Raw genomic sequence first — 25,842 nt, forward strand, 5'->3', positions numbered from 1 at the left:
TTTTAATAAAGTTTCAAATACCTAGTGAAACTACCATGCAGCAGCTCTGCAAACAGCTTGTCAAAACACTTCTGTACATTTAACACTGACCTGCTAAATCCAGAAACAGAGATGGCTCCCCTGTTTCCAGTCCAAGATAAATTCAGCCACTGGATGAGCGTGCAGCGAGACTGTAGGTACTCCAGGGATGTGTCATTAATCCTTGCCCAGTAAGGTTGTAAACTGAGATGAATGTACTGTAGAGGGTCACAGCAATGTTGATACAGTAGCTTACAAGTTTGTGCTAGTCTACACAGGTCTGGTACTGTAAGGTGACTCAAAATCAACTGGATGAGCTATATTAAAAACAGGAAAAAAGTCACAGATGGTCATATAGCACTTAAAACATTAAGGGAAAACTGCAAAAGAATAAGAATATGCGTTCTAACTTCAAGAAAAGTAAAACCTTTTACTTAAAAGTAACTTCTCAAATAAATTGATTAACTATTAAATAGAACTGTGCTGCCTTCTCAGTTTGACAACATGCTAAACAAGAAAAGAAAAAGAAGATCAGCATATGAAAGTGACAGGAAGCTTTCAAATCAAAAGTTTCTTTACCCATGCTAATTTAAACAGTGATATATATGTAAACACTATGTTTATATATGTCCTTTCACTAAGTCTGCTCTTTCATTGAACAGAACACAGAACTGGCATCCTCCTTCTTCTCTGTATTTGGTTTTTAAGATGGGAGATATTTGCAAAGTACATGGAAAAACGATACCATGTCCTAGTTTCCCCACACCCTAAATCAATTTCATATTTATTCCTCTTCTCCCTGCTTTAAAAATCAGTGTTTTGTCTTCTATCTTATATCCTCTCCTCTGGACTATGCAACTGGGTAAAAAATTCAACGTAATCAGATCTCCTTTTATCATCTCTTCCTTGCTGTAATACTTTGAGGGCATTTTTGTTCTACACCAGAGTCAAATCTGAAAGGCAAAACCCCTTTTTAACTGTATCAGTTGAATCATCTCAGCTTCAGAATAATCACCAGTCTTTCTGACTAGAATCACTGTAACAGTTTTTATAATAACTTATGTCACACTCAGAAACTAAGAAATATCCCTCCTCTCCTATCACACTAAGTTTTCCCTTCCAGGGAATGATTAACACACACACAGACATAAATACTCTCTTTAGGAAATAAAAACACCCAACAAAATAAAGAAATGTCTTTTAGCTTAGGAACTGAGAAAAAATGCACTTGGAAAATGAAATCTAAATATTAATGTTTACTTTACCAGAGGTGTCTCTAGCAGATGTAAGTAACTGCATTCAAGTTATATGACTTAAATTGACTGTTTTCAAGAAGAGTGGGAAACAGTAAATCACTGAAATGAATCAGTGTAAATTAAAAAAACTACAACTCACAAATCAGCTCTAACAGAAGAGAATCCTGTGGTCCTTTCAAAATACCAACGTTTCATTTTCATGTCTTAGAAGGATTCATAAGACAAATCCGCCAAAAATCAAAATAAAATCATAATGTAAAATGAAACTGGAGCTTTTTGTGAGATCCAAACAGATTGTACTTCCAATGCATCACTTTATTACGCAGCTACTTTCCACCTCCCCTCCTCCCCCCTTCATTTTTGGAACAACAAAACAATTCAACTTCCTGCAAAATGGAAAATGTTACTTCCTACTCAGCTCCAGATTTAGTATTTAAATTTCCAACAAGATCTACGTATCTTAAAACATTTTAGTTTAACTCCAAAGCAAAAATACAGTGTTTGATATACTCCAGTTTCTTTCATACTTGGTTTCAAGCCCTTCATCTTCTCATCTCCTTGCTTGTCCTTACCCCTAAAAACAGCATGTAACAGCATATACATATATATATATATATATATATATATATATATATATATATGTATACAAACACATATATGTGCATATATAAAAACTATATGCGCACATATAATAACTGCAGTTATATTATAATCAGCAAAGTTTGTGCCCAACTGACATTTAGGAACCTGTTGACATCCTGAAACCTAAAATATCCAAAATAACTAGGAGCTAACAAAGACATAATCCCAAGTTAATATCTTGGTTTTTTCAAACTTTCAGCTAATCCACACTATGTAAGTCAGCTAAATATCTATTTTACTAATGCCTTTCCCCTCAGATTTTTCTCCCATGGTTACTTACTAAGTTTTTTAGAGCTGAAAGCTCAGCAGAGGCTGCACAATTAGCAGAATTTATGTCTACAATTAATGTGACATAATGTCTGATAAAAGCAAAGTAATACAAATATCTTTCAATGAGAAAAAAGTTATTTTGTAACTTCTGAGCAACAGAGAATGGTGAATGAAACTATAAATGACTGAACAATGTCCATTTACACTAATTGATGACTTCAATGAGTATTTTGTAATACACAGGATGTCTTTCCACACCTGAGATGAAATTGCCCATGTCTCAATCAAAAAAAATTGTCTTTATTTTTTACTGAAATTGTGCTACTTCATAATATATAGAATGAAAACATACAATGAAATGTCACTCCTATGATAATATAATCCTATGCCATAAAGTGCTTTTTCCTGGCTTTTGATTAAACAAAAATAACAGGTTCAAAACGTACAGGCTAATAACCATTAATCACCATTAGCCTGCAGTCTGGTGTCTGTCAGGAACACGCTTTTTGTGTCTGTGTACCCTAGCATAAAGTACAATTTGATATCATAATGAGTATGTGACATGATGTGCTGTACTGTGCTACACTGTGCTCGTGGTGATTCCAAGAATGCTACAGAAAGCTAATTTGAAAGCTAATTTCAAAATGTAGTTTCTCACAAACAACAGTTTTTACTGTGATTTTATGAAAAATTATGACAATCATTATTTTTTCACACTTTCTTATAAATCAATCAGTAAAACCAAAGTTTATTGGAAAAAAAAATAGAAAGAAAACAAAATATAATTTATACAACACTGATTGCTTTTCAGGCCATGATGGACTAAGGGTACAAGAGTACTTCCCCTCCCATTTCCAGGTCAAACATGGCACATGCCAGCTTTGAACTAGGTATACTTTTTGAACTACCAAATAAAAAACATAACATCTTAAAAAAAAAAAAAAAAAGAAAAAAAAGCTTTTCACCCACTACAAAGTTTGCCTATAAGCCCAGACAGAATTTCCACTCTTCAGTACAGGGGGTAAAATTTTACCAGTGGTGTAGTTTCTAATAATACTTACTGAACCAGAAGTTTCTCTGGCTTTTTAAGCTTTTATGTTGAAAAACAGCAAGCAACAACCATTTATACTAATAACATACTGTCTGTGGCTAGAGCACAGTAACACACAACTTGGTTTTGTCAGAAAAGAATGTCTGGATGCTGGTCAAACCTACAATACTCATACTTTCTACAAATTTCCTTTTTCAGTTCTTCCACATGAAGATGAAATGATTTTCCAATAAAAAATACATGGGCCTATGCAAACCACTCACTCAGAAACAGAAAAATGAACAACCTGCAATTTTTTGATTCTTGCAGCTAGGGCTGCTACAGCTTAGAATCTATTTAATTAGAACTGATACTAAAACGTGCTCAAGTAAAGGACAAAGGATATGTGCACAAAGAGGCAAAGAGAGAAGGCAAGAAGAAGATGGTATTCTAGGGCTTTTGACATTTCTCAGTATAGTTTAAGAAAACACACATCCGTGGTTCTACAACAGTACGACTTGCACCAGCAAATGCACACACATTTAATAGTACACACGAACACCAGCAGCTCATAAAGCTTGTAAGCAGCTTTTGGAAAAATCAGCTTCAAGGAATGACAAAGATGTCATTTATATCTTTCTATACCAAAATTTTTATAAAAAACCTATTTTGGACTGGAGCATGCAGAGTCTTCTGACTTTCCTCTCTGGAGAAAAATAAGCTGGGTTTTTAGTAGCCAGCACATCTTGATGAGTCTCAAACTGCACAACATGGATGCTGTGGCAGATATTCCTCAGCTTTCCCAAAAGCTTTGAATTTGGTCAGGCCTTCAGTCCTCAAGTATTCCTGCAAAGCCAACTAAGGCCTTAGTTCCTTCCACTTTACAAGCAGCACAAGCTGGTCAATGAACTGGGAAGGAAGACAAGGACATGAAGTCTCTCCTCTAAAAGCCTTCCTCAATTTTAAGGTAGTTCTGTAGGAGAGATCATAGACAGTACAAGTACTTCACGGCTAACACCATCCAAGATTAGGGAAGGAAAATCCTCTCACTAAGATCATCCAAAAATCTACAGTTTCTTCTACAGAAGACTGTGCCCTGGGAAGCTGAGCATTTTTCTCTTTTTTAGACAAGAGCAATCCTAAAATGTCTTTGGAGTTCACAATGCAGCAAACCATTCCTAATGCCATTTTGAGGAACATATCGTAAGAAAGGATAGTCTATGGAAGTTTCAGAAATTCAACAAAGGCAAAAAAAAAAAAAAAGGCTGGAGGAACTGCTGCCTACTTAGCAAAACCCACTCAGCTTGTATATTTTGTGAATTACAGAGGATAGTACGAAAAAGCTTCAAACAGCTCAAATAAGGAACAGGCATGCTTATGAAAACTTAGGACAGTTACACATTGACAATCAATATACACCTACAATTTTTCACGTAATGCATCAATCAAAACCGGAAGGAGTCAGCAATTGCCTTACTTTGCCCACAGTTTGAACACTTCCCCTAAAAAGGTGTTATTTCTCAGTCTTAAATACAGCATGCAGAGTACTGCTTCCATATCCAATGTGATAAAAAACTGTTACACCACAAGTACAACGTTTTTGTTGTTCTGATGCCCAACCCGTCCAGCTGGACTAGAAAGTAGGAAACTGAGATTTCTGCTATCACAAAACCAGTACAGAAATAGTCTTTTATAGTTTTCTGATGAATATTCCACCCATATTTTCAGTTTCTTTAAACCAAAGCAGAAGAAAAAAAAATGTTCTTGGTATTGACAGACCATATAAATTTATTCATGAAACCAAACATGTTAAAAAATGGATAAAAAAGAAAGCTGGTAGACAAAAAGGAGAGCAGAAAAACACAATAAAGTACATGGAGACAGAAGTTCATAGGAGTAACAAGACTACACAAATACTTCCTAAATTAAAATTTTAATATGTGTTACCAACCATTTATGGTTTGATTCAATGATCTTGGAGGTCTTTTGCAACCTTCATGATTCTATGATCATATGGAACAGAAAAGAGATTAATCAATCTCTCTGATATTCTAGTAGATTACCAATCAATTTATCCAGCCTTTTCAAACAAGAAAAATTCCTACATTTAAATGAAGCTTTATCTACAATTAATTTCCTTGAATTACTAAAACCAACATGTTTTCAAACTTTCAAACAATTATGCGAAGTACTTTCTTTACTTCAGTACTGCCATCAACAGTAAAATATATTGAACACTATGTGTACTCTGGGGAAAAAACCAACCAAACACCACTAAAACTAACTCATGATAAAGTTAGTTTCCTAATTTATTATTCAATTGCATCAACAACAAAAAGAACCTCAAATCAAACTCAAGAGGTTTGGTTTCAAGAGAAGACAGGAAGAGTTGTTACATTCTCTTCCCTTCTCTTTCCTCTTTATAAGCACAAGAGTTGTTACATTTGCTTACTTTCTCTTTCCTCTTTACAAGCAAACTTCTGCAGGCTACTAGGGCACATGGTCACCCAACCGCAGCTCCATGTGTCAAACTGGGAGTCAAAAGATGTGGTAAGACCAAAATACTATTTGATTACATGAGGCATTTCTGCAAGCACCCTCCAATCCATGGCAGCACACCTCACCTTCCCTTTCAAAAGCAAGTCTGGAGCAAGCCAAAAGCACTCTGAGCATTAGCTGAGTTACCACATTGAACGAACACTTGCTGCATCTGCCAGACTGCAGCACACTGAAGAGCAGGAATAATCTTGTCACTGCCCAAATCCAAAGGTCTGACCAGCAAGTAAGGGCTCCTTTCTATGATGTGCCAACAGTTTGTCTTAGGAGAGGTGAAGATAACTGTTTCATCTCTCAATTCTTACTCCAATCAGGGTACCAGCCTTCATGAACAGCTGTACCCCACTGAGAACTGCCTGACCTGCACATGGTATTCAGCAATCACACTCCACAATTTCATTATACTGGAAATTAGAGGAAAGAAAATACTCATCTACGGACTCTGAGCACACTTGCAACCATCATGCTGCCAGGGGATCTGGAAGGAGGTTACAACTGTCTTCTGTGCTAATGACAGAATAAAAAGCAGCAAGCATAAAAAAGAAGAGAGTGTGCTGAAGTCCAACTATAAGATATTTTACATACACCACAATTCAAAACTTAGCTGGATGGGAAAAGCTCATTTAATAATATAAAAATATTATGGCACTTTCAAGAACAAAGCTCTGTAAGTTTTCTAAGAGAGAAAACAGGAAAACAAACTTTTAGCCTATTGCAAACTCTTTCCACTTCCAGATGTTGACTGAATCTTTTCATATCTCTTCTGTATATTTTCTTTGTCAAGCATGAGGACTGAAAACCTACCAGAATACTGCTAAAAGCCTCTAAGTCCAAGAGCTGGAAATTCAAGGCTAGAATAACTGGTGTAAAAACTGTGTATGAATGCACAGATTCTTGAGAAGAAAGAGTGTAATAACTATGCAAATACCTAACATCCACCCATGGAAGCAGACAGACTTACAGAATTCAGGCATACCTATACAGTAAATGCAGGAGATTCACAAGGAATGCAAGAACTAACAGGGAAAAAACAACAATCCTGACCAATACTCTGTAAAGCACCTTTGCACCCTTAATGATCACGACAATGATAGAGTGTAAACGTGCTTTTCTTACCTCATAAGGCAGTTTATCAAAATATCCATTAGTTGGCCATTCCCTGAGGGTAACAATGCTGAACTGTTTATTAAGGGTGTCCATTCCACAGGCAAATTTTTCTTCATCCTCATCTTCATCTATATCATTCATATCAATCATTGAAGTCTTAAGTGAAAGGACAGGCCGCTCTTTCACACCATGTAGTACCACTGCATCCAATTCAGTGTAATAGTCCAGAAGAGAGCTGTTCACTTCCAGTCGGATTAAGTTTGTGGGAAAGTTTATCTGTTTGATACAAGGTGTGAACTGCCGAGCCTGAGGACCATTCACCTTCGTAGGTGCCTCAGACCAAAGTATTTCCCATCTGTGGAGAAAAAAAATAAAAAAGACATACATACTGTACAAGAATTAAAAACAAATTTGCTAAAGCAATTCCTGAGCACAGTAAGAGGGCAACATCATCTGTCAGAAGTATTTAACAAGTAATAAAAAAGGCTGAAAAGATGATTTATGATACTAATGCTTTCCCTATATTTGATAAATATCCTATGGATGAATTTAACAGGACACACTAATTCATGACCTTAGCATATTTTCTCCACTGAATAACAAAACAAGCTGTAGACTCATAGTCACTTGTGTTAGTGTTATCTGTGCCCAGGTTTTTCTAACGTCTCACAGATAAGGTAATTGAAACAAATAGCTTGCTGATGTCTTCACAATGATGGCATGTTAGTGTAAGCACACAAGGAACAGTCTTGCCATGTAACCCAAAGAGTGACCTCTTATTTCCTACAAAACAAAAGAAAAAAAAAACCCCACCACTCAGACTCTTTAATATCAAGCCTGCCCAAATTACAGTATTACAAATTATTTTTAAAAAATTAAATTTTACTTTGTTTATCTGCCTAGGCAAGCAAAATGTTCCTTTTACAAGTAATTCAGTGACAAATTAGCAAAGAAAGTAGAAACATCAAGTCATTTTTTGAAAGGGTCCTTTGCAAAAGATGCCAGAATTTCCAAACTGCTGAACTGAAAAGCCTTTCTTTGGTTCAGTGACAGACAGAAGTTCAAGGCATGTACAAAACTACCATACATACTTCCTTACTTTCACACATAGACCCCAGATCTCCTCCACTAAGTGGCAGGGAAACCTGCTGCCAACTGAGTAATCTGGAGGAATCAAGTCTTACATTCCTTAGATCTTCAGCACTCCCAAACTTGCCTAAAGGCCTGAAAACAGAAACATACTCTTTTATTAGCTGCATAGGTACTCACTTAGTGACTGGAGATCCTTCAGCCACTTTTCTGCTTTTTTCCATGCTTTTCCTCCCTCAAGTCTAGTTAATTCCTAAAGAAGAAAGCCTCAAGCAGTTACTACTGCTACTCCCTTTGACAACATGCTTACCTCCATACAGAGGTAACCCAGACACTTCCACATGTACACCATCTATTTCTAATCAGCCCAGTCCCAGCTTCAAGGATTTCTCTCAGACTTTTGTCCTGCCACATGAATTTCAGAAGCACTCGATCTGCTCCCCAGCACCTCAGCATCTTGGCCTTCCCTACCAGACACCACTACTTTGAACTTACAACAGAAACAAATGCTTTAACTTTTTCCATCACAACAGAAAGCAAAAGAAATGTAGAGATTTTCATTAAAACACTGCACACAACATAAGTAAGGTTTAGAAATTTGATATTTGCTAGTAGGAAAAACAAGAAAATTAATCAATATTGGCCATAACTTCCATTTCACAATGAACATTTTCAGGTATGCACAGATAATTTTCCTATCCTACATCATGTTGCTCTCCAAATTCCTTATAGTAGAATAGGAGACTTGCAGAACTCTTATGTCCCAAGGGAAAAAAATCCCCAAAAATATCATGAACTAAAAATAAACATACAAGAGTAGTGAGCATATGGCACATCAGAGTACTAACATAACAGAGTGGCCAGCTCTACCCTAAAATTAACAGTTTTCATAAGAGAGACTTAGTATTAAGAAAAAGATTTCATTAATTTACAAAATGAATGTCAACTCATGGCAAAGTAACAGCTGTAATCCCACTGTCACATCCTCTCACATAGGTCGATTCTCTAAGCAAATACTTAATGCTGGCAAGGCACATGACCTTCCTTGAACACATCCAGATCACCATCTGACATTTTGCTTAGACACTTCCATGTACCCACTCAAAGTACCCTTAGGGAAACTCAAAGGCTATTTTTTCACTCATCTAACACACATTGGACCATCAACTTTTAGCAGAATGTGTCTGTTATTGACTTCTCCTTTTGGACCCTGGGGAGAGGATTATCTAGCAGCAGCAGAGCTCTCAAAAAAAAAATAATGTATCTGGAGATCTGGGTTCATCAAATTGCAGTGCAATAACCAGCTCCAGCAGGCAGTAGCCAATTTCCAATCTTTGTAATAAACTAGAGAAAACGGAAGACATGTAGCATGATTTCACAATCTTATGAAGCTCCACATTGCATACCAAATGCTGATGAACAGCCAAACCAGTGACAGTTTTCCACAGTCCTTGTCATACTGTTTACTTTTCATCATCAGCCCACCAATCTAATGTCAAAGAAGTTAGCTCTTGGTTTATCTGGAAAAACTCAAGTCTATCAGGTTGATTGGATGATATTCTCTGCCTTGGTGGCACCACAAACAAGCAGGTAATAGCAATTGCTCTGAGTAATTGCTGGTAAATCCTTCCCATGTGTAGGCATGGTAAATCCTTCCCGTGCTCTTAACCTATTAATACAAGTAGAAGTGATCTCTTCCTCTAGGATCACCACTGTGACACTTAACGAGGCTGCAGGTAATCGGAACGGGAGTGAAGAATTCACATCGGGATCAAAAAAGTCTAAATTTCCAAGAGGCTTCAGAAAGAATTTCATTCTTCTGTTCTGGAACATTCTTTTGTTATGGTAATCCACCTAAAAATCTTTCATAAGAAAGGCATTTTTACAGTCAGTCCTGGTTTGAGGATATATATCAAAATCAGTTTCCCTAAGAAGGCTGCCTGCATCTGTGTCAAGCTTACAATGTTCAATAAGCTATTTAACTCAAAACAAAGAGAAATTGAATCCCAATAAATACCTTTAAAGAAGTCAAAGGATTTCTGCCTGCCTCACACCCCAAGTTAATTAAGTAGCTCTCAAAAAATCAAGTAGAATCAAATTAATTCAGGTAGTACATTGTTTGTCCTCCAGTCTTGTAGATATATAGTAACAGCTGATCAAAGATGTCACACTGAGAATGCTTTGATAAGAAGGTTTCATCAGCAATGTGCTAGAAAGCCTCAGTCTTTCCAGCAAGGAGTGCCAGGCAAAGCCTGAATAAAAGTCAGCAACATCTGTATTACTTTCTCTAGTGATTGAAGAAAAGGAGGACATTAAGTGAGTTTCTCAATTCAGCCATTCAGTCACAGACTCAGTTTTCCCATTACATTTCTCTCTGTCCCATGAAGACAGACAGGAACTCAATTTTCTCTGATACTAAAGACTCTATACACCTAGGTGGTAAAAAATAAAAAATAAAAAATTCCATGCTTCTTCCTTTACCATGAAGAAAAATAAAGTCTGGTGATTTCTAGGCTGAGAATCATACTTGGATGGTCTGTGTCAAATGACAGCACATATTTAAAGCTTGCCTAATTTTTTGTTGACCTAATGTTGTTGGAAAGGTTTTTAATGGTTAAGATGATGCCTGAGCAGATCTGGTTACTTCTGAAGAAATATATCTAATAAGAGAGAGTCTCTGAAAAAGGAGCTTCTAGGAAAAGTAATCAGATTTATCTCCAGCAATACAAGATTAAACTTTGCTTGCAATTGCTGAGGTTTCTTGTATTGTCAAATCGAGATAGGTGCAGAAAGTAAAAAAAGCACTACAAGCAATCCAATAAATGCCTTGCCTCAAGAAACTTATAATAGATGAGCTAAAAGCCAATAGAAGTGAGAGTTCCAGAGAGACCAACAAGGAGAACATAAGGCATCTCAGAGAATATAACCACACCTTTGATGAAAATGCAGCTTGTGCAACAATTATAATCACATGCTGCTCTTAGCTGATTAACTGCACAGCAGAAATCTGTAGATTACCTAGGAGAAAACATCTCCTGACTGCAAAGATGCCAGGGATGCTTCAGTACACTAGTTCAAGCCAACCTGGAAAAGTGTACCCCTGACCTCAGCTGTGAGCTCATGAACACAAAAGGTAGGGAAGACTAGGAAGATCATGAGCACAATTTAAGAATCATTCAGATTAAGCTGATAAGCAGTGCTCAAAGCAGTCTACTCATTGCGAGAAAATACGAAGCAAATTTTCATTTCTACCAAAAGTTCAATTCTGAATACCAGAGACAGCAGACAGGACTCCAAGAACGCTCAGGACATTTAAAACAACAAAAGGTATTTCAAGTAACTGCTCTGTCTACATGAGCTTTTTAGGAGCTTCTCAAAAATGACTGTATTCCACAAACCCAGAATTAATTTTTCTTTGACAGGCATCGAAACAAGAAAAGGCTGTTTGCCTGAAGATGTCAAAACAAGTTTTAAGTAAGGATGCAAATGTCTAGAACTTGTGTGTTATACATAGGTGAGATACAGGCCTGAAGGTTCCTTATCACACTCAAATGTGTTGATGGTATCAGCAGTGTTTTGGGTGTTTTCATCTGAGATTCTCAGGGAATAAAAGGTAGAGTGAAAGAACCATCTGAATGCCACTCTCTACAAGTAAGAACTCATGATATTTTACATTCAGTACACTGCCTTTCTGGTTGCACTCCCTTTTTTTAAGGGGAAGGGGGAGCAGGGGGAGAGAGAGATTCCATAAAACATTTTGATCCCTGTCCAGGCTGCTTAAATACAATAAATTTCCCATTGGAAGGAGAGGGAGCCTTTTATTTTGTCTATCTTCATTAGCCTGCCCCTCTGGTTTGTAGCAGCTTCTGTCTCTACAGGCTTTAAGACTTTCAAAAACAGAAAGAAACTCTGCATATAGCAAACACAGTTAAACTTGAAAATACTGAGCCATGCTCAATTTTCTAGCAAAGTTCTAAACGACATGAAATTACACAAATTAAATAGAAATAAACCACAGGAACACACAAGACAGAACGGAAGTGGTCCCAGACAAACAATCATGGTATCTCATCTGTGAGAAAAAAACCTAGTAAGTGTCACACCTTATCTGTAGCAAACAGGAAAAAATTAATCACAAGATAAACTCTAATTGTTGAAGAAGCAATCACTGCACAGTAGGAAGGACATATGCTATGAAATATCACCCCAAGTACAGCCACAGATTCTAGACTTGTTAGGAATCTCTAATTTTGAGATTTATAAAAGCACATGAATATACAGTATCACTATAACATGTATGGCATAGAAACAACAGTCAAATCAAATTTTAAAAGACCACAACAGGAGAATAGGGGTCATTTTTGTGTTCTATATTACAAACTTTAAAGCCTAAGTTATTTTTATAAAAGGAAAAAGTTGAAAATGTTCTGAAAAAATTTTTGACTTTTCCATTTAAACAAAGACTAACAACAAACTATTAAGAAAAACAAAATGTATCAAAAGGGCTAACACTGAAGAAGTCCCTAGGGAATCATCAAGAGTAAGCCTTCTGGCTAAAAAAGGAGAGAAAAACCAGGAAAAAACCCCCATTTTTCTCATCACAGAGGCTAGCCATGACTTACCCATCAATCTAATACACTATGAAAAACTAAGAAAACTCTCTTGGTTGGGTTCAGCTCATGCTGCATTTGTCCCCACACATGTGTGTAGAGCTCTGCCTCTTCCACTGGCCGAAGCTTGGTGACAACTCAGCATTGTCACCAAACCCTACAAACACAGAATGTGCACTACTGTACAAAGTCCCAGGGCAACACTAGTAAAATAATCCTAACACAACACAATCAAAAAGAGAGATTGATTTCTTCACCACATAAAAATTGAGACTTTATGTTACATTTCCCTAATCTCAGGCTATTAATTTTTTCTTGGGTTTTCTGCACTTGGGTAATTCAGGTAACAAATCTGCACATGGAATGTTAGTATAGTTTAAGGAATTACCTACACATCTCACCAGTCAAGGTATGAGAAGCACAAATGAAAAGCACGAAAGGTTTCCATGTGTTAGAACAGCAGTTTCTCTGACATTTATGATTTTAAAAAATTGTTTCACGTACAGAAAAGTAATGTAATGCCTTTTGTGTTGAAAGCAGGAAAAGATACGAGAGGACAGAGAATTCTCCAGTTGCTGGATGCCGGTTAAACCATAATGAAAAAAACTTCAAACTAACTGCTGGGTTCTAAGCGTGAGGATTACTTAGAAACAATTACAAACCCTCTGAGAGGTAAATGCTTATTCCCATTCCTTGAAGATCTGACCCGACGTCTAAAGACACTGAATAAAGCTCACCTGAGACAGCATCACACAAAGCTGCGATAGCGGTTCTCAGTGCACCAGCAACAAAGGAACATGACCAAAGACCATTTTCTGAACATCTGCATGAGCGGTTCTTTCATGCAATTGAAGCATAAATTGAGTAATATATTGACCAAGTATGTGGGTGCTAGCCATTTTTTAACAAAAATATGTAAAATTCCCTTGAGCAAGAACTGTGATACACTAGCTCTTCATAAAGAGACTTGTAGCCTAGAAGTTTTTGTACACAGCTAAGTTTTGAATGAGCTGATGTTTTAAATACTAACAAAAAAAAAAAAAAAACACCTAGTTGGAGTAGTATAATCCACTAAGCATAACATTTAAGCAAGTCTGAACAGATTTTTTCCTCTCAGCAGTTTTGACTTCACCTATAGTTTGGCCTTCTCTGTATATCAAAAGTAGGAGCTGGTGAAAAAGAACTTTCCTAATGACCTGCCCTTTCTACACTGGGGTTAAGAAACACATACAGCGTCAGCTGATAAAACAACGCAGCACTGAAAGGCTTCATTGGTAATAAACCAAGTATCAAAATATTCAGAAGAGGAAAACAAGGTTCTAAGTGCCTTTTGAGTAAGTAGGTCACGGCCTTTTTTAACAGAAGAAACAGTGCTTCAAGACTAAAACATCAGTTAAACAAGGAATCACTTGAGATTACAGCAGCATTCCATCTTCAAAAAAAGAATTCTTAGCTGATATCTCAGAGAATTTTTGAAAGTAAAAACAAGAGACTAAGAACAGAAGCAGTAAAGAGACTGCGCTCTTGCAACTCTTCAGATTCTTCTCATAAAGGTGAGCAAATGAACAGAGAAAAAATACTGTGTCCCTCATGTGGAGAAAGGGTTCCTTTATCTTCCCTTCAAGACACCATACATAAGACATTTGCCTCCTTTAGAAGAAAAGAGACAAACCAAATGTGCAGCTCCAAACACAAAAGTCCTGCAGAGCAAAGGTGGCAAAGAGAAAAAAAGGGTCTCTATAACACTTCCCTAGCATCAAGACTAACAAGTATTGAAGAGGCACCACAGACCACTCCTTCCAAGGATGCCTGAGACAACCTTTTTCCAATCCTAAATGTTAACTTATGCAGGCAGGACAGGGGACATTCTTGCCTACAAATTAAAAAGCAAGATCCTACAGAAACTTCATCTTTTAACCTGAAGAAGGGCATCTGAGCTCTCACTCTGACCACATTTCAAGAGAAATCATAGAGCACATACCCCCCAAGTTTTATATTAGTGTTTTCACTTCCATCTCCCTTTAGCTCTCTGTACAATTTTCTATTTCTCTTTTTTGTGTACCTAATTAAACAAGTCCTTCAGTTAACTATTTTTGAGCTTTCCTCCAATCTGTGCTTCACCATAAATAAATAAAATCTACATCACAAAGTAAAAAAGTAAATGGAAGCTCATAGAGTAATTGCTCTGAAGTCATTGCACGTTAGGTTCTGAATTTGAAAGTCTTAAAGCTGCCTTCACCACATACCATTCTGTAAATAAGTTCTGTATTACAGTGCCAAAAGCACTCATACTTCTAAAGTTAGGTGGCCTGTTATTATTACTTTGACCTATCACTGTTCCTTGAATTCAGATGTTTACTTTAGAGCTATGCAACATCTCGTTAGATCTGTAAAACAAGCAACTGCACTTAACCACAGCAGATGACAGAAGCATACAAAATATATTAACTGGGAATTTTGAATATAAACCATGACACCTGATTTTCCAGGGGTTTTTGAATGAACATCAATGGCCCAGTATTAGAAAGCAAGGGATAGTACAGAAGACCTAAAAATATACTTTTTAGTGGCATCTGTTAAAGGTAAGAGAGTAAAAAAATCACCCAACATCCATGCTAGCACTGCTTATACCACCAAAGTGTGTATTTCATAGCAATATAGTATTTGTTGGCATACTAATTTTTACAGGACACATTTTGTTAAGTATTCTATCAGCTCCCCCTTCCTTTATATCTTTGGCATCATTTAATCTCTTTTTGATATGGAATACTTCAATTGCATATACTGATGGCTTTTCCCAATGTTTTTCTCCACTAAGTGCTTTGACCTGTTCACTTCCTCCTTACATTCCTACTTCCTTACTAAGAGTTTCTCACCTCACACACAACGTTTTTCTTTACTATCTCACCATTCCCCAGCTTACCACACTCCTCATCCTGCAACTGGAATTTCATCAAGACTTCCTAATATAAAGAAAACCAACAGGATCACATCTGCTTCTTTTAGATGAAGTGAGTGTAAAAACAAGTGCAGCTTACCACCCTTTGACCAGACCAAAAATAAAGATCAGACAAATGGCATCACCTTTTGTCTGACTGTTCTGTGCTTCTGGTTTCAGCTTTATTTCCGTAAGAACAGTTACAGTGCCTAATTGTACTATATATGCAACCTAAAGCATGCAGAGAAGAAAGAGTCCGTGGCTACTTGAAGCAGGATGATACAGCAGCCATGAGTCCTCAACCTCTTCTACACAATTTTCTCTTCCTACTGAAGGAAGAGCTCAGACCGACCATTTCAAAAGTAGTGTTTTATACAGACATAATAATTATTTTCCATGAAATTTCCAACACCAAAACTATCATTACACAAATTAAAGTTGATATTAGGAGATGCATTAATTCCTAAAAAAAGTCTACATCTCTGAAGTTGCTATCAAAAAAAGTCACCACAGTTTTAAAAACAAAAGGAAATAAAGAAAATTGTAGCCAGTCACATACAAAACTGATAAGTATTAGGAAGTAAAGGTCACTAAACAGCCTTATTTGCAGCATTTAACATCTTACAGGAAAGCATAAAGAAGAAAAAAATTACCTTACTTCAGCTGGTGGATTTTGCGAGTAAGGATTTGCAGAGCATGCCAAAATCCTGACTACGGCTCCAGGATGATATGTTTCCAGAATGTGCACTGCAGTGGGATAAACTGGTTCTTCAAAAGCAAGTTCCACATAGTCTTGGCTACAGAAGGTGGATGGTGTCCTCTTGAAAGGCAGCCGAGCGCTCGGGCAACGATCCCACCAGGTCCCGTAAGTTCGAAAGACAGCAGTCTGGGTAAAGTCACCAGAACTAGGGTACACATTGGGAATCCCTGCTAAATTCCACATGGTATAGGACATGCTGTTTTCACTGCCATAGTGAGAGCTGAAATCCAACACTTCTTTGGCATACTGAACTATTTCAACGTTGATAGGTAAGGCTCGGGTGTTCGATTCAATAGCCCTCCGACTGTTCATTTCTCCTCTCGTCGCTGTCCTAGCTCGGCGCCGAAGGCACATGTAGTAAAACATGCTCAGAACTGTTAACATGGGAAACACTGGTGGCATCTAGATAGGACTTAGGAAGATGCCAAAAATCAGGAGTCCTTTATAAGTTGCATTAATTGCCTGTAGTGTTTTGAAAAAGAGCTGATAAAAGAGAATTAATAAACACAGTGAGCAGATACAGGATTCTTAGAAAGCAAATTGTGCTGTTTTGAATATCGTCTTAAACAAAGTACTGCTACTAAAATATTAATAAATTATTGTATTTTATTGTAAGACAATTGTTTAATTGGAAGCTACTAAGTGTGAGTTCCCATTTACATTTTACCTTACTTCACATTTATTTTTTGTTTAAAAAAAGAGAAGACTATGAAGAAGCTTTAGACAAAACCAGCTCTCAAGCAACATAAAAACTAATGGTCAAAATAAGCATTAGCTTTAGGAATTTATTACAAGAAAAAAAAATTGCAGTGACTCAGGGAAAAGAATTCAAGTATGAAATGAAATTTGGCCCATGCTGTAAACAACTGTGAAAGCATACCTGAAGATATACCTTCCCATTGTGAAAAAACAGTTTCTTAAAACCATTGTGAATGGTTTTACTTTCTTTAATAAAAGTGTGAATGGTTTTAAGAGTAAAAAGAACAAGCTTTTGAGCTGTTAATCTAAACTTAACCCACTGCTTCCTCTATCAGAGCGCTAATTGTCACAAAAATACCGCTTTTACCTTTTGAATTTGTCCATGACAGCATACACCAACAACAGAAGGATCATCAGCCTCCCGAAGGATGCTCAGAATTCACTAACAACATCATCTTCCTTTAAACCATGCAACAAACGAGGTCTTCAAAAGAGTCCTGGCATCAGAAGCAGAAGTCCCCATAGAAAGCATTTTAATTCTGACAAGAGAAAATATTTTCATTAAAGTAACAATTCAGTTAAACACAAAATGTACTAGATCTGCATACTTTAAAAACCCAACAAAAAATATACTTTTAATTAAGGATAACAATATGGTTTACACAGCCTACACCAACACAAAACAATCAAATAAGCAGGTTTAACAATTAGAAAAAGCTAAATGAAAGGTAAGTAACTTTACTAAAGTTTTCTGTTTACAACAGTGAAGAAACATTTATAGCTGAATGTTCTCTACAGGACAGAGGAGGGCTATATCATATTCCCTACTAATAAAGATCCTCTTACATATGCTTGTCCCATACTGAGCAGCTGCTCCATACCTGCGTGATGTAAACTCTGAGTTTTACCAACACACAACAAAATGTGCAGTGTATTCTTCGATTTCCACTGGTGCTACACAACACACTTGGGATATGAATTCACATCCCCCAGCACTACAAACTGGCCTTCTCATTAACTTGTCCATCAGCTTTACTAAGAGAGAATAAGGAGTAATGCCTGTAACCTGTTAGAGGCCAAACAGGGATGACTAAGCATGTCTCAAAATAGAATAAATGTTTCTTCAATAGCCTGTGCTGGAGTTACCGCTTAGTTTACCACAGGATACACAGTGTGGTAATCTCTGAACCAAGAGATGCGATCCTTCTATTGCAGAAGACACCTCAAGTAACAACTAACACAATGCTTCACACTGCCAGGCAGACAAACCACGTATTTTATGTTTGCAGTGGGTACAAGTGAGACCTTACTATAGCGTTTTTGAAAGCATAAGTTTAAAGTACGGTAAATTATTAAACAAATGGAAACTTTTTAAAGTCTCTTCACAGATCCACAGTGTGGTTTTTTGGGTTAGTTGCTTGTCCCCATACTCAGAAACACACTGAGATATACAAACAGCTCTCTTTTGCATGAATATTTCCAGCAAGAAGGCACTTGCGGTAACAGATAAAGACAGGCTGCAATATTTGCCCATTTTACTCACTACAGAAAGAAAGTTTACTAATGAAGTGCTCAATTCTCACTTTCTTGCCTCTTCTATTCTTGGCTTTTTATTTAGTTTCACATGTTGATGTAGCTGAAATACTCCTCATAGTCAGTGCAGAAGGGAGTGCATACAACAATATGCCAAATTTACTTCAAGCTCCCCTGGAATGCCAAGAACCAATAATGTCGCATTTCCCACAAACAACCTGAGCCACCTTTCAGAAAAGACACTGGTAAAAAAAAAGTAGCACAACCCTGAACCTCTCCTCCTTAAAAGAAAAAAAAAAAAAAAAAAACAAACAACTAACTCCAAACCGAAAATAGTTATTTTTATAAAGCAGAGATGTTTTGATGTAAGTAAAGATTACAAACACATTCTCTTTCTGGATTTTTCCCCTCTTAAAAAGAAAGACCTATTTAAAGAATATGCCAACAGACATTAAATGTCAAGAAACGTTCTGCTATCAAGCCCTGGAATCATAGCTAAATCAGCATATACACCACTTTCAAACTCAAAATTTTATTGATTAACATGATTTGAAGGCTGCTCCACGGAAAATATGACTTTACACCTCTCAATTTTAAGAATCATTCAGATGTGGTGCTCAAAGATCAGTGGGAATCACTTATCTCACATATGCAACCCACACAACTTCACATCTGCACTGCAAATTCCAGGTTTCCTCTGGCCACAGCCAGCAGCTCTTGTGGGGTTGCTGTAAAACCCCGCTGTGCTCCTAATCTAAACTTGTCCAAGAGCAACAAAACCATCCAACAGCTCAAAGCTGTACGTCAGCTAGCTGGCCAGTTTAAGCCAGGTCTAAGAAAGGAAATAACCTGAAATCATGCTGCAGGTTTTCCATTAGCAGTAATGTCAATTTGGGTCATTCTCCTTCTAGCAACTTGCTAATTTTGTAAAACCTGTAAAAATTTGAAATCCTTAACACTGACACAACTTTATCAAATTTGGCTGGCATTGGTCAACAGGGTCAAAAGTAATAGGAGCAGAAAGCTTTCATGTATACTTATTAGTCTAAACAACAGAAATGAAGGCAAATTAGTTTTAAAGAGTTAAAAACAATATCAGATAAAGTAGCTTATAATAAGTAAGACAAAACTACTATAAAAGAAGGATTAAATAATCATTAGGACTACAATACAAATAGGAATTCTTCCTCTGGCATTTTAAAAGAAGCATTAAGAATTGTGTGAAGCTAAAAAGACAAAATGAAATATTACTTCAGAGGTTACAGGATAATAAGCTAGTGAAAGAACTACACTCAGATACAGATACAGATCAGTAGGGCCAGACGATACAAAGAGATTATTTACAGGAATGACCAGAAGTCAAGCTGATTTCTAATTAATAGGATTTAACTTTGCAAAAAAAGATACAAATGTAGACTCGGGTCTGTGCAAAGTAATGATAAACAGCCCTGGAGCTCATGTACATGCAAAGTTTATGTCAAAATCTCCCCCTTCCCTCAAATTGCTTGATTATTTTAAAGAGATCCACTTAGGCCCATGCAACTATGCCTTCCAATCTCTGGCTGGGTCTTTGGCCTGTTGTGTATGATTAATCTTTTTTTGTACAGGCATAATTATGCTAAACTAAAGCCAAATAAATGTTTCCTATGAGCGTGTCTTTTTATCCTCCTCCCAAGCAGCAGCCTTCTACATATTTTGTTTCTTTTATATCATTTTTTTTCCTGTCAATACCATTAAATGGACTGAAATACTGCTATGAAATACCAGAACCAGTTTTCAGTCTGCTCTTCTCCCCAAATCATCTTGTGTGAGTGCTGGCTTGAGGAAGGAGCAAGACTGCACAGGCCCCAAGTCAGGCTAGCTCTAAGGGCTACCAAAATGTTACCTCTACTTTTACAAGACAGACAGGACTCCTAAAAACCACTTTGGACTAGACCTGGAACAAAACTTTTTAAAGAGATATTTTCTTTCAAAATACATTAGAGTCCATCACATTATTTACAATATCTCCTACCCAGGCTATTATTTAATTTATAACTATTTCAATTTTATGGGCAAACTCACTTTTTCTAACCCTTCTTTTCTTCATGTTATACATACAGAAAGATTTCTAAGACTGTAATTCACTGTTTTCCTTCTTCCAAGCACAGAAAACCTTGACAAGTAAAACACCTTACAGTTCCTGTACAGATTTTATGGGAAAAGGCATTAATTAAGTTAAAGCATTCAAAAGCACCAGATCTCTTCAATCTGTTTTGCCTCTTTTTACAGGGAGTTTTTGTATACAAATCTATTTTCCAGCTTTGAAGCAACCTATCCAATTAATGATTCCTGTACTTGAAAAAACAGCATGAAGCTGAGTCAGGGCAGGTTTAGGCTGGGTATGAGGAAAATGTTTTTCATCCAGTGGATGGCTGGGCACTGGAGCAGGCTCTCCAGTAAAGTGGTGACAGCACTAGTCCTGTCCAAGCTGAAGAAGCATTTGGACAGTGCTCTCAGGCACACGGAGTTGGAGTGTCCTGTGCAGGGCCAGAAACTGGACTCGATGATCCTGATGGGTCCCTTCCAACTAATGATCTTCTATGATTCTACCTATTCATTTTGGTTAAGTTTGGCAAATGTAACTCCTCAATACCCATAATTTTATCCCATACAAGCAGAAACAGGACAGAGCTATTCACCAACCAGACTGCTGAGAAAAGGTGGGAAGTACACAGAAAAATACTTGAGATTTCAAAGGGCTGTGAAATGAAGGATGTCTGTGAAAACATAACAAGTAACAGATACTAGATTTAGGAAAAAAAAATGGCACATTTCATCCCTCAGCCATCCCAGGAAAAGCACGATAGGCAAGAGTTTGTACTATTTCAAGAGAAGCAAATGTTGTACATGCTAGTCATGCATACATGAGGTTTGATTTTTAAAGCCAGTGAAGTAATAATTCCTGTTTACACCAGCTTTGCTAAGCTCACATTTGGGAGCAGTGAGCAGTTTTTCTACATTTGACTATAAAAGAAACAGCAACATTGACAAATTACAAAGAATGTATAAATGACAAAAACAAGGGCTCGTATGATCTCTGAAGATAGATTAATGCAATTTAATATGTGTCTCCTAGATAAAAGACAGTAAATGGGAAATCTCTTAATTATCTTTGTACACTAATGCACAGAGGGAATACTGGATCCTTGCATTACAGTCTAAAACAGAGTACTTTTACCACAGGTTAGCATCTCTTGCTGTTAATTACCTAGATTGTACCAACATCTACACTCAACTTGTTGAAACTAGAAGCTATTATTAATTAAAAATTAATAAGCTATTACAGGATACTTTAAACTCAGGCCCCATTTGCTGTGTTTCTTCCCATAATATATTCGGGCACTAAAACAAGCCATTTCACACACACTTCTAACTAATAATTTTACTATTTGAAAAAAATCGGAATATATGGCAATTTTATCTAAAATCTTATGTTGCCTTCATGAGTACCAAAACATGCAAAATCCAAGAATTTCAGATTACTTCACTGATTGCATTCCTGCTAGGACCAGACTCATCATGTGGTTTAGCACTGAGGTACAATGGAGACTAAAGTTCTTTGGCACCTATTCCACATTCAAAGTGGCCACCCTGTCTTATGGAGGTGGCTTTCCCAGATAACAGAAACTGTTTCTCAACATGAGTAAATCATCAGGTAGCCCTTTCTATTGACAGCCTAAAGTTACCAGCATTATACCACTTCATTCTGACCAACTACCCTTCCAGCTGTGGTTAAACCATTCCCTTAATGTAATAATAAAAAAAAATTAAATTCCTCACGGTACTTTTAAAAAGGAATTTGTGTGCCCTTGTCTTATTTGTCTTTTCACTTTTCTCTTGAGATATCATACTGCCTCTCCATGCAGGCACACTCAGTATAGCATTTACTTGCTGGTCAGCTGCTTCCTCACTGCAAGGATGTAGTTGGTATCTCCCACTGTCACAGAATTACTGAATCAATTGGGTTGGAAAAGGCCTCTGAGATCATCAAGTTCGACCTGTGACCTAAAAGCACCATGTCACCTAGACCACGGCACTAAGTGCCATGTTTACTTAAACATCTCCAAGGCCAGTAACTCCATCACCTCCCTGAGCAGCCCATTCCAGTGTCTAGTCACCCCTTCTGTGAAGAAATTCTTCCACATGGCAAACCTCATTCTCCCCTGTCACAGCTTAAGACTGTGTTCTCTCGTCCTAATCATGTCCGTTCACATCCAGTTGATGTCCATTTGTCAGCCTGCACTAGCAGCAAATAACAATCCACAAGAAGTGAAGCACCCCAAAGTACACACCTAAAAAATAAAATGAAATAGTATCGCTAGTTCAGCCCCTATCCTGGCTTTCTGTCGTGCTGTGATCGGGCAACTGGGTGAAGCCGTGTAAGTGCGGAACACCGCAGGGACCGAGCAGCGGCGGAGGACCCGCAGGGGAGAGGAGCACAACCCGTGCCCAGCCCTGCCCGCTTTGTCTGGTCCCAGCACTGTTCCTCCCCTCCTCCCGGCTCCATCCCATCCCTACCCCTTCCCACTCCTTGGGCGACCGCGCTCTCTACCGGCAGGGGTAGCTCCCTTCCCCAGGGGGGCAGTTCCCTTCCGCGGGACGCAGCTCCCGCCGAGGCCTAGGGACAGCGGCGGGCAGATGCGAGCGGGACTGTCCGGTGCCGCCGCTGCCTTCCGCGTCCCCTCCCCGACAGCAGCACCGGCCCGGCCAGGCCCGGCCCCGCCAGCGTCCCCTGGGTGGTCGGACGGGGAGCGCACGCCCGCGGCCGCCCGCACCCGCCGCGCAGGGCCGGCCCCGCGCCGGGGCTGCTGCAGGGCCCGGCGCTGCGGCCCCCCCGCGCCCGCCCGGCAGCGCCGCCGCCGCCGCCACCCTACCCCGTCCTGAGGGCGGAGCTGCCCGGGCCGCCGGAGCCGCCGCCGCGCCGGGCGCCGCCGGAAGCACCGCGCACGGAGGGCGGCGGGGGCGGGAACCGGGGGAAGCGGCGCGGCGGGGGCGGGGCCGCCGGCTGCGCCTGCCCGAGCCCCGGCGTGGGGCGGGCCCGCGCGGTCCCGGCGGGCAGCGGGGTAGGAGAATCCTGGAATTCAGGGGTTGGAAGGGCCCTTAAAGATCATCAAGCCCCAGCCGCACTGCCATGGGTAGGGACCCCCAGCAGTAGACCAAAGCTCCATCCAACCTGGCGTTGAACAATGTCAGGGATGGGGCATCCACAGCTTCTCCGGGCAACCTGCTCCGGTGTCTCACTGTCCTCACCATTAAGAATTTCTTCCTGATGTCTAACGTAAATTTCGCCTCTTTCAGTTTGTACCCTTTACTCCTTGTCATGTCACAACAAGGACAGATGCAGAGTCACTCCAGCTTCCCTGTCGGCCCCTTCAGATGCTGGAAGGTTGCCATGAGGTCTCCACGAAACCATCCGTTCTCCTGGCTGAACAGCCCCAACTTGCTCAGCATTGTTAGGGGGGATGCTCTAGTCTGGACTTGCTTCAAAACTTTCATGTCCTCCTTACGCTGGCCACACCAGAACTGTACACAGTACTGCAGGTGGGATCTCAGCAGAGCAGAGTATAGGGGGAAAATCACCTCCCTAGCCCTGCTGGCCACACTGCTTTTGATGCAGCCCAGGACTCCATTGATTTTCTGGACTATGAGTGCACACTGCTGGCTCATGTTGAGTTTTTCATCAGCCATCAGTCACTTCTCCGCCCAGCATGTAGGTGTGCCCGGGATTGCCACAATCTGGGTGCAGGACCTCGCACTTTGCTTCGCTGAACTTCATGCGGTTCACACCAGCCCACCTGTCAAGTGTGTCAGGGGCCCTCTGGAGGGCATCCCTTCCCTCCAAGGTGTTGAATTATTGCGGTGTTGTGGTTTGTGACTCAGGCCCACTCTGCTTTGTGTCCTGTTACTTCTGCAGACATGAGGGCCATGGTGAGGTGGGTGCCCCAGCTTGGTTTCTCACAGAGCTTTTTACCAGGCAATGTGTCTTGCCCTAGACCCAGCCCAGCTGGGTTATGTTTTCAATGTCATGTTTGAGTTCCTAGCATGTCATAAGGGCAGACCTGTTTTTAATTGATCTTAACAAGTACTTACTCCAGCACACTGTGGTGTCTCTTGGGTTGCTACCTGTGTATTGCAAAGGAACTGTCATATAATTTAATGTGGTGCACGAGTACTTTCTCTCCCAACCACCCCTTCCAGTCAGAGCTTCTGCCATAATCACTAAAATTGCTGTTACTCCATCTGGTCTCCTCAGGTCTCCAGCAAGGCTCCATGTTAGATGGTACCTGGGATTGTTCAGTTGCAGTAGAAAATAAAATTGCTGACTTGTACTAGGTGGTCAAATATAATTCTAAAAATCCAGAAAATGTGCAAATGATTGCTATGTAATGTGCTTTTTGTATAATGCTTTAATATAAATTCTATGCATTTATAATAAATTTCAAATACAGAAATCTATAAGTTTAGTATAGAATAAATTTTAGTTGGTAACTGCAGTGGCAGACAAGCCACCACACAACTCTGATTTCCACAAGAGAGTTGCCAGGATGACCAGCTTATAGGTGATTCATACACCTGCATGCACCTGTGTGCACACATACAGAAATGCACATATATACACACATGTTTTATGTGCCTCAGACATCACTGTACTGTTTTAAAATAACAATTTAAGCCCCAAATTTTAAGGCACTGCTTCTATGGAAGAGGATGCTAGACTCTTCAGGTTTCAGTGATAGCAATGTAGGGTGCCTTTTCCTCACCTCAATCCTGTGCAAGCTATAAGAGTACTTATAAAGGTGTTTTCAATAACCACCTTCCCAGGGAATGTCCAACTCAGAATTTGAATTTTTAATGCAAAATAAAATTGGAAACAAGACTATGAATAAGTTTGATGAGTCAGAAAATAGGTTAGGCATGAAAAGGAATTTTTGTCGTTTATTTTGTTTATGTTATTGATTTCATTTTAGGTTTTGTACCTCTCATGCTATCCTCCCTTTTCAAATTAAGTGAAGAGAGAGGGAACACATGGAAGGCACAACTTATCTAACCTATTTAATTGGTTAATTTAACAAATTACCTAACCTCTTCTCTTAGCATTCAATCACCTAAGAAGAGGAATGCAAAAGTTTCTATTTCTGTCTATTATCGGCTATAGAGAGAAAGCAAGCAATAGACGTCTGTACAGAGGTCTGTGTTTGGCCAAATCGTTCCTATCCTTTGTTTATTTTAATACTGTATGGAGGTTGAATTCTGTATCAGTGCAAAAGGCAGACGGATATGAAAAGATTTTC

At 38.8% G+C, this 25,842-nt stretch overlaps 1 protein-coding gene and 1 long non-coding RNA gene across 5 annotated transcripts in view; one reads left to right on the forward strand and one right to left on the reverse strand.

Moving 5' to 3' along the window:
- FBXL4 (F-box and leucine rich repeat protein 4) overlaps window positions 1-23,539 on the reverse strand; it is a 57,285-nt gene extending 33,746 nt beyond the window's left edge. The window contains exons 1-5 of one of the 4 annotated variants that reach the window (XM_068184123.1): window positions 23,425-23,539; window positions 17,343-17,514; window positions 16,170-16,759; window positions 6,889-7,234; window positions 91-335 (exon numbers count right to left, since the gene is read on the reverse strand). In XM_068184123.1, coding sequence (XP_068040224.1) covers window positions 91-335; window positions 6,889-7,234; window positions 16,170-16,678 — 1,100 coding nt within the window. In that variant the 5' untranslated portion in view covers window positions 16,679-16,759; window positions 17,343-17,514; window positions 23,425-23,539. Of the gene's footprint in view, window positions 1-90; window positions 336-6,888; window positions 7,235-16,169; window positions 16,760-17,342; window positions 17,515-17,856; window positions 17,956-22,842; window positions 23,073-23,424 lie in introns of those variants that run through there. The other 3 variants (XM_068184126.1, XM_068184127.1, XM_068184122.1) reach the window with 3 other exon arrangements.
- On the forward strand, window positions 11,005-11,596 carry LOC137470590 (uncharacterized). Its single transcript, XR_010997150.1, has 2 exons — window positions 11,005-11,295; window positions 11,391-11,596. It is a non-coding gene; the product is annotated as an uncharacterized lncRNA (long non-coding RNA).
- Window positions 23,540-25,842: the final 2,303 nt, after the last annotated feature.

This window comes from Anomalospiza imberbis, chromosome 3 (genome assembly GCF_031753505.1).
Source record: "Anomalospiza imberbis isolate Cuckoo-Finch-1a 21T00152 chromosome 3, ASM3175350v1, whole genome shotgun sequence".
NCBI lineage: Eukaryota > Metazoa > Chordata > Aves > Passeriformes > Viduidae > Anomalospiza > Anomalospiza imberbis.